This window comes from Montipora capricornis, chromosome 8, assembly GCF_036669925.1.
Source record: "Montipora capricornis isolate CH-2021 chromosome 8, ASM3666992v2, whole genome shotgun sequence".
Lineage (NCBI taxonomy): Eukaryota > Metazoa > Cnidaria > Anthozoa > Scleractinia > Acroporidae > Montipora > Montipora capricornis.
In genome coordinates this window covers 513,216-523,215 of record NC_090890.1, presented here as the reverse complement: position 1 = coordinate 523,215, position 10,000 = coordinate 513,216, and the positions used below count along the sequence as shown (strand labels likewise).

Here is a 10,000-nt window from a genome sequence, read left to right as displayed (position 1 = left end):
GATGTTGGCACAGCATAAAAATTACCTACACATTTGAACATCAAAACCTGATATTAGTACATAGCAATTTCATCTGTTTGAGAAAATTAAAAATCAGTATGGTCTTAAATAAGATGTTGCAAAGTAATAGCTTGCAGATGGTGTTACTTGGAAGAGTTTGCTAAAAACATTTTAAGATATGATGCATTAACACAACCACAATATTTTGTTGAAAATGATAATTATTCTCCCTTTCCACTTCTTAATTGGCTCCTCAATTATTCCCTTTGCCCTCAACTTCCCATCATTGTCCTGTTTGGACACACTGCCCTCTTCTCTCACTCAGCCTAATCCACCACAATAGTCCCCTGCTCTTCGTTTTTACTGAGATAACACTGGATAACATCCACCGAAACACCCCTTTCCCTTTGCGGCGAAATCACTTAAAGTACACCGGTTTTTTTTTTTTCAATTTAAAAATAAACGATTCAGACCAAAGAGAGACTCGAATCCGTACCGCTTGCTTTCCGCTACCGCTGGTAACCGATACACTAACGAGACAAAGTGTTATCTGAATGTTCCAAGTTCCAAATTCGCATGTCTTGCGTAAAACACGAGGATAAAACGGTTTTGCATTACTCCTGCACGAGGGGAAATTTTAAGGATAACTTAAAACAAAACAATGCTATAAATCTGCCATCCACACTAAGGTAAAAAAATTAAAACAGGAACGTCCTGTAGGATGGAGATACGTTTCCCTGCTTCGTTCATCCAGACAGCATTATTTACCGCCCACTGAAGATTCCTGTGCAATCATTAAAATGTTCCTCACAAACGGTACATTATACAGAGACCTGCCATCCAGAATGTTGAAAACCCATTGCAAAATAAAACCCATCATTATCACTGTCCACCTGCCAATCAAACGTCACTAGCTTGTCATTCATAGTGATTGACACTCGCAACTTGTCTTCGGAGACTCTACTTGCCTCGAACACTACAACAGAGGCTCGCTTTAGCTGTGGCAATCTTGTTGTCATAGGTGTGCCGTTGACATAAACCACTCCTTTGGAATTCAAGCTCACTGAACCGGGACACTGCAAAACCTGCTTTGCATTACTGAAATCAAACAATGCAGTTGTAAGACCAATACCATCCCCATTGCTGGAATCTCCAGTTTCGTCGATCTTGAAGACTAAAGCAGTGTCCAATCTGTAACTCATTGTCCTTGATCGAAGAACTTTGGAGCAATCAGGAAACACTTTTGTGGCTGTCTTACGCCTGTTGCTAAGCTGATAAACAGCAAGTTTATTTTGATTGAAACAGTCTTCAGCTGACCATTCTAAAGATAAGTGAAGAAAAGATACGATCATTTAACGTCATGCTAATGTTGTGTTCAAAATCCAATCAACATAAGAACTTCTTACTGCTGGGGTGGTGCCATATTGTGCCCAAACGTACCGAACATTTGGGTCAACAAAGTGTTGAATGCATGTTAAAGGAAATGTTGAAACGGGTCTTAAGGTGAATGTAGTTTTTTTAAATCTAGCTAAGTTCCAAACAATAAAATTCACAAATGCATTAGGATTGAAACCAAAAAGGAAAAAGAAATGGCCTCTTTTCACCTCTTTGGCTTTCTAGAGGGAGTTCATATCAGGAAGTACTGTGATTTGAAAGAAATGGAATAGGCCATGGCAACTCAACATTGGCTATTCTTGCACAGATTCAAGCTACAGTTGTAACATTGAAATTTGGACATGTTGGTCTTTTGTAAAGGAGTAAACTTTAACAGTGGTCAACTTGAGAAAGATTTCTTCTGGCATACTACTATACCACCAACTTTTAAACCCATCATACCCAAAAGGAGTATGGAAATGAAACCCAACCCACTGCACCATATACTGTAATACATGTCTAAATTATTTTCCGACGTTCTGTCATTTGGAGAATTTGATGTTTCAGAAACTTTTCTGATAGTTTAGTCTTGACAAAACGAGAATGTAGCGAAAATTATTATCCTCATTTTTATGTACAGCATTCCGAGAAGTGACAAAACTTATTTAAATTAGACCTCAAAAAGTTAGTAATTCGGTCCACATCGCTATGAGATGGGAAACTTCCAAAAAACGTTGGTTTCAGCCTCAAACCGCAACTGACTAGTCAATTATCATTCTCAATATTTAACCCACAACAAAATATGCAAAAAATTATTATGAAACACAACTTTCATGCCTCAAATTTTATCTGCCCACGGCCTGCTAAGTTCAAAAGAAATGCCAAATACTCGGTAGGCAAACAACTCCTCACCATGCTGATCCAGTGTGGTTATTCCATTGCGTGGTATGCTCCATGATCCCCACTTTGCTTCGCTTCCGTATCTCCCACAAACACGGAAAGTGTAAGACACATGTGGCTCCAGGTCTGTGACCAGGTGAGATGATTCCTCGCCACTATAAACTGTGCTGAATACGGAATCATCATTGCCTTTGTTGTCTGTGCGACAGCACTGAAGCATGTATTCTTGAATCATGCTGTAGTCTGTAATAGACTCACTGTCTGAGTATGTCTGAAAAAAAGGACATACATACATGTTTACATGAACAAGCTAGTAGTTGCTTCAGTGGGTTTGGCAACAAATATTTATAAAGTGTATTTACCGTCTAATATTTTGCGTGTTCTCTTGACCATGGCAAAATGGTGTAATTATAGTGGAATAATAAAATTTAATCATCTTAAATTTTATTTCTTAATTATTATTTATTCACTTTTTTCAAATTATAATTTTTTATAGTGGAATAATATGGTACCCACAAATTTGGTACCCACAACTTATTACCCACGCTGCAAAACTTATTATCCACGAACAACAACTTTTTACCCATGACAAACAACCAGAACCTACTCCTAACTGAAACAATGGCTTTCTTGTGACAATTTAATTGATGTAAATAATAATTGTAGCTTAACAACACATCTTTTCAAATAATATTAAAGTTGATCACCATTACAACCCCAGTTCTCTAGAGCTGAAGAACATTTACACAGAGCTGCACAAATTTCATGACAGGATATGTCGCCTGTTCAATAAGGGACAAACCATACCCATAATAAGCTGGTCATTACCTCATCATACCACTGAACAAGAATAGCCCCAGGTTGTTCTATGAGATCTGCTATTTGCAAGGAACCAGTCATGGACAATTCTCCTAAAGAACTGACAGCATCTATCACTGACTGGGTGTTATTTTCACTGAATTTTACTGTTAGTGTTTGAGATACACAAGGGGTGTCTGGATACCTAAAGGTAAGAACAAAAAGACACCATGCAAAAATAGGCAACTATTTGTTAGAGGTCAATGAAAATTAACTAAATATTCAACAGCCCAGAGGCATTGAAGGGTGTTTCACTTTTCAAATAATTGGTATGTAGTACATTAAACTATTTATTAATGTACTACATACCAATTATTTGAAAAGTGAATTGGCCGATCATTTCGAAAAGATTACCTTGATAACAAAATGCTGTTCAGTTACAAGTGTTCTTGAAAAACTTAAATAAAATATCACCAAATCAGAGCGTGAAATGCAATGCAAAGTTGGAGATAATGTTCTGCTTTGTTCAGTGTTCATAACCAGCCATATCTCTGTAGTACTGGGGCTTCCGTTTACAAAGGCTATGCTTTGAAACAATTTATTAACCTATTCTGTTTATTATTGATGTAATATGTAATATTAAAATATTTGGTCCAATTACACTTGACAAGGCTGTTGCCTAACAGGAGCCCGGTAGCCTGGGGCTCCCAAAGAATAGCTCTGGGCACTTTAATTTTTCACAGCAACACCTTTCACTTCTTATGTTGGGCTCCTAAGTTCTCAGCGTTTAGCTCTGAGGGCCCCTTTAAAATTTTCTTAGGCAGCAGCCTTGCTTGACCTGGTTTGACTGAGATCCCATCCCTTTCTTGCGTGAGAGGAAGCCAAATATTGATCCCAACTTGAAAAAGGTTCCATGAAATACTAATGGATTGTTTCATTTTATTCCAGTGAGAATTAATATCATATTCCAAATTCACATCTTTAAAAAGTACAGACTTATCCCAAGAAATCGAAATTGTTTGACATATCAGGCTGTTTGTGTGTTTTGGTTTTTTGTGTTTCAATTCATTTTTTCGTGTTACTATCACCATGCCGACTCGTCTTATGGTACATGTACATCATCATCATAACATGTAGTTTACCATTGATATTGTTATCGCAGGTAACTTTAAAAGGATGTCAGGCCTGAATTGAATAAAACGTTCTGTTCACAGTTGTCACTTTAGCCTCATTTTCTCAGCAACCCCCATCAAAAGCTATTGTTTATCTGCTGTGTGCTTTCTTTTGGAATTTGATTCCAGCTTGGTGATTTTCTCTATTTTTTCATCTGATTTGTTCCAGTGTTTATTTAATTGATTTTACTGTAACGTTATTTTTTTCCTTGACCCGATCCGTGATCCTGTCTGTGATTCAACCCATGACCTGATCTGGTTTTTGTCGACACCGTGGTTCTGTGGAGTGTGATAAACCATGTGAATGTAGTCTTGTGAAGAGTTATTGTTTGTGGTTGAGATTTTCATAAATTTGGAGTACTTTAACAGAGGTCAGGTTCAGGGTGGTGTTAAAGTGTGTTGTAAGTTACATGTTAATGTCTAAATTTCTGCCAAGTGACCCAAGGTACATTGTATAATATTTGGCAGTTAAAACTGCACACTGTGATTCCTGCATTTTGATCTGTCTCATGAGCATTGCTGGTAAAAATGGTCACTTTTTGTTGATCATTGTTTGCCTATTCTGATGCCTTATCAACAAGTCATTAATTTTGTAAAGTGCTGGAAGCAGCTGGCAACGGTTTAGTGGATCGAGTTTGTTTTTGGTTGAAAAAACACAAACCAACCTTTCCAGTAGAAGTTATTGGTTAAACTTTGAAGTGTAGGTACACATAGCACATTCAGTGGATATCCAGTCAATTCTGTGGTTAGTTTGTACAGTAATATATTTGAGGGTGTTCAGCAAGATCCTTTGTGTTCAAAACCCCCACTCCTATTTAGTGAGGTATTTGATTAAGCTGAATCAATTAAAATGACATACCTAATAGGTAAAACTTGCAGTTCATTTTTCAAGTTTTTTCCTTCACTGAGAAGAGTTGCATCATCTTCATCAAGGGAAGCATTCCCTGCAAAGCAGATAGTCACTTAAATGTCAGTGGTACAGTTTTCCGCACAAACAAACTCACAAATGCCACTCACCTTTTTCAATAAGCTCAGCAGTTTTAGATAGCTCTCTATTTATCTTGCCTTCTACATTGCTCAAAGGGTCCAAATCTTTCCTCTCTATCTCACTGATGGTATTCAAAATTGCCTTTTGACGGCATTCTAACATATGCACCATCTCATTTCGAATGTGCTTAAAATTCTCTTCCACTGCTGTTCGGGCTGAACAGATGCTATTTTTTACTCCCTCCTGAGTGGATTTAACATCTGTTATCCTGGACCTAAGATGAAAAAGAATCAAGATTTACCAGTATAACATCACTAAAACAAACTACCGTATTTTTCTAAATGAAATAACGATTTGGGTAAAATCAAAATTAATGACCTACCCCAATAAAACCCCAACATATAATCAAAGTGGCTATGGGCCACTGAACTTGGAAAATGAATTATGAAAAGGGAAGATCTTGAGCTTCATTCCCAGCATTTCTCTCTTCCCTTCCCCTCCCCTGGAGGGGAGGAGAGACCTTGGGAACAAGGTTGTTTGGATTTATTCATTGTTCATTGACAATATTATAAAGTAAAGTAAAGTAAAGCAACCATATTTAACGCCGATAACTCGTAACAGTAATTCAACTGACAAACCTGAGGTCGACGGTGCGCTCATTTTACTCCCCCCTCTCCATCAGTGCTCCGTTTTACGTTTTATTCAAAAAAAGTGCAGCTGTTACAAAGATACATGTAAGTGCTGAGTTACTCTTGGTACTGTTACAGTAAAAATGTAAGGAACATTTAGTTTCAATTGGTTAAGTGTTGTGACATACAGTACATAAAAATCAAATAGGTTAGGTGGCATATCTATCCCACACAGGAAGTAAAAACTGTGACGGCAACATGGCACAGTACTTGACTTTCGAGAAAAAACCTCGGGACCAGCTGGCCCCTAAGTTTTCAGATTTGGTTCCCAGCTCAAGTATTTTAGTCGCCAAAAGCTTTGGGCCTTTCAGGCCTTCATTTCAAAAAAAAGGTAAAAATTAATGCAAGCGAGGCTGAACCGAAAATCATAGCGTGTGATGGGTAAAAATGGTTGCAAATTTTAAATGCTGGATAATTTGAATTTAAAAATAAATAAATTGAGGTAAAAATTATTGGGAAAAATGTGCGACGTTTCGACCGAACTTTGGTCATTATCAAGCTTAGAAGTGAAAATAAAATTTGCATATATAAAACCAAGAAGTAAAAGTATGTAAAATATAAAAATGTACAAAAGGGGGTGTTAAAAACATGCAAGAATAAAAAAGGATTAAAACACTTTCGCACGAATAGAGTCTGACTGTACATTGAGGCTTGGTCTCAGTTCATTAATTAAAAACATTTCATAAATGAGACAGTCAAACTTGCTCTTGCACTTTTTTAAGATAGTAAAATTCCTTGTAAGGTCATTGGGCACATACAGCCCTGTAGGAATGTTCCACACGGAAATGCTTTCCAATGGAGGAAGATGCATTCTTGTGCTCGTCAACGCGTTGATGCAAATGCCACCGTGTGTAACCAACATAACCTGTATCACAAAGGTCACATTTAAATTGATAAACAAGGGATTGTTGGTTGACAATGGGAGGCTTGACTTCGTGCAGTTTCAGATGCTGTTTAATCTTGTGGCTGACAAATATGGGCTGGACGGTCACTTGTCAATGAATTTTCTGGCTCAGATCTTCAAGTTGTGCTCTTACAATAACGGCTGAAGACTGGTCCTTAAATGGCAGAACAACGGGAACCGCTTTTAATTCGTTGTTAACAGCTGGTAACTCGAGAACAGGTTGATCAGAAGCTTTGACTGTGATAAAGCGTGAGATGGTGGAATTAATTAACCTGTCTGGATAACTAAGACGAGAAAACACCATTTTGAGCCGATCACATTCAGTGTTCTTATGCTAATTTGAGAGAACACTTAGAGGGTATTTACATGAGACCGGGAAGAACTCAGACTGGCATGAGTTAGTATCGATCGGTCTCCATCCATTAAATTTTTTTCCTATCCGTTTACATGAGACCGGCATGACAAGGAACTCAAACCAGTCTGAATTCTCCGCAGTTGCTGAACCGAGATGAGAAATTCTCGTATCGGTCTCAGTTCCTACTGTTCTCATGTAAATGACAACAAATCTCACACCGGGTCGAGAAGTTTCAAGACTGTATGCTTTTGGGTCAGCCATATATCTATTAGACAAAACATATCATTTTGACCTGAAACCAGGCACCAATAAATGTCTGCATTAATTTATTCACTGCACCTTGAATTAAGAGTTTACGCATTTAAATAATTTGCGACATTTGTACAATTTTTTTAAATTTTATTAACACAATTCACCATGAGCAACAATTAATTTCTTTCACATTATTTCTGAGAATTACAGGTGTCGATGGAAAATGACTATGGTAACCAATTCTAATACCAAATAAATACGAGGCATACCAGTGTACACGCCAGTACGAGGTCATTGCATTTAGCTTGTTTACGTATTATTACGTACATTGTAAAGGCTTAAAGTTTTTTCTGTATACAAAATGTACTATGTACATTCTCCAAATAAAATTAAGAGCTTTGCGAAAATCTTGGATGTCACTTCAGAATGAAGTTGAAAGATGTAAATTTCAGTTTGTCTTTCCTAAAGGGTTTCAATGGCTAAATGCGTTAAAGCGTAAAGTACATAATAGTAATAATAATAATAATAATAATAATAATAATAATAATAATAAATAATAATAATAATAATAATAATAATAATAATAATTTATATAGGATAGGAGGTCTAAAGATCATTTACTCTGATTTGTCATTATTTCTGGGAAAATTGGAAATGATAGAGCCAGTGGTGCTTCAGCCAAATTGCAGTAAGTACTGAGCTTCCATCACCTGACAAGGTTTGTTAAAGAATTCCCTGGGCCTTCCTCTTTCAGACTTCAAGTGTGGAAATGTGGCAGAAAGGCTTTAAAATGATCTTTTATTCAGGACTCTAGGGGTCTGCGTATAAATTTGCGTATTATAATAATAATAATAATAATAATAATAATAATTTATATAGCATTTTACAAGCTCTTTCTTCCTTTCAAGCAATTCTTTTGAGAATTGCACGTTCATTTTTTTGCACGGTATCTCCTTTATACTATTAGTTTTTCATTTTACAACTTAAAAAGGCACATTTTGTTTGATTCTGCTTCTGAACAAGTCTCCCTGAAATAGTGGATGGTGAATCCTGAGAAAATCCATACAGGGTTAGGGTTAGGGTTAGCCATTGTTCAAGCAAAAATTGCGTACCGTAAGACGGTTTCTTGCTGTCCATGACTGCCCTCCAAGCCAATAATAATAATAATAATAATAATAATAATAATAATAATAACAATAATAATAATAATAATAATAATAATAATAATAAATTATTATAAGCGCAAGCGCTATGCACTAGTCAGCAGATTACAGTCAAAAAGGTCTCATTTCTCTCACAAGTGGATTATTACATTCATTAAAATTGCAAATTAATTGATTTCAGTAATCAGTTTAATAATCTGTTATAATCTGCCAACAATGATCATTTCTTTCTAGCAACATTACCTAATCTTACCAGTATCCTCAAACTTGAGACACTATGTTTTTTTAATTCCAAAGATTGGACAAAGAAATGAATATAAAAAGAAAGGCAAATCACACTTAAGAGTGAGCTTGGCAGATTATGCATATTATACCTGTTAAATTGTCACTCCGGCTTGGCACCAGAAGCAAGCAATAATCCAATCAAAATTCAAGTTTTGAACTGAGGCTTGATTTTGAATTATTGAAATGATTACTGAAATCAAATTTGCAATAATGAAATTATTAATCCACTTGGGAGAGGAACACGACCTGTTTTGACTGCAACATAAAAATGTTTACAGGATCTGACGAATGGAGTGACAGCCAGCTCCCCTCCAATAACTTGGAAATGGCTTCAAATATGACAGAACATGGCACGCTGTTTATAGCCTATAGGCCATGGGTAACAATAAAACTCTGCCCTGATTACTAGTGAAATCATCTGCTTCAACAGGCCAAGTTTGAAATACCCACTGGTATGTTTACTTGAACAAGAAAGTGTGTTGCTTTAAATTATTATGGCAATTGTGCAAGAACACGGCTGACACATTATTAATGCCCAGAAGTGGTGAGTATGCAATGTTTTTGTAATGTTCCATAAACACACGCACTGTACACAGGAACTAACAGACATGATCAATACAACAAAATCTACATGTACCTGAGATATGACGCATATTCATCGAGCTTCTTCAGCGATTCTTTAATGGCTAGTCTGGTGTTCATAACATCTTCATCCTCCATTTTAACTAATAATCATCAGGAGTAGTTCTGTCATGCTATGGGTGAAAAATTAACGTTTGTTATTGAGTGAATTGGTGTAACTACCTTTCAAAGTGAATAAAATGCACGCGCTGTAAGAGATGAAATGCAATGGTTAAAAAGGGGGGTTCGACTAAGTTTCAATAAACAATGTTCAGTTGTACACTTTACTTACACAAGGTTCAACAATTTTCAAAGAAACTATTTTATTAATTTCACATCTATCTCTCAGTGACCTGACTTTGCAACCTCGTTGCCACGGTCCTCTCTCTTCCTTGAGAGAGAGGACCCTGGGAACGAGGTTGCTGACTTTGTTATACAGTGTATGGTGATCAGATATTGTTAACAGCATCGTAGGTGAACTCTTCTATGATGTGAAAGC

At 36.6% G+C, this 10,000-nt stretch overlaps 1 protein-coding gene across 1 annotated transcript in view; it reads right to left on the bottom strand.

The window, feature by feature from the left end:
* Window positions 1–10,000, bottom strand: part of LOC138060112 (cytokine receptor-like factor 3) — a 16,202-nt gene that overhangs the window by 225 nt on the left and 5,977 nt on the right. Inside the window, exons 2-7 of the mRNA XM_068905819.1 lie at window positions 9,518–9,635; window positions 5,262–5,506; window positions 5,104–5,188; window positions 3,103–3,277; window positions 2,287–2,545; window positions 1–1,321 (exon numbers count right to left, since the gene is read on the bottom strand). The exon at window positions 1–1,321 is cut by the window's left edge and continues 225 nt beyond it. Of these exons, the coding sequence (XP_068761920.1) occupies window positions 822–1,321; window positions 2,287–2,545; window positions 3,103–3,277; window positions 5,104–5,188; window positions 5,262–5,506; window positions 9,518–9,600 (1,347 nt within the window). The 5' untranslated portion in view covers window positions 9,601–9,635 and the 3' untranslated portion in view covers window positions 1–821. The remainder of the gene's footprint in view (window positions 1,322–2,286; window positions 2,546–3,102; window positions 3,278–5,103; window positions 5,189–5,261; window positions 5,507–9,517; window positions 9,636–10,000) is intronic.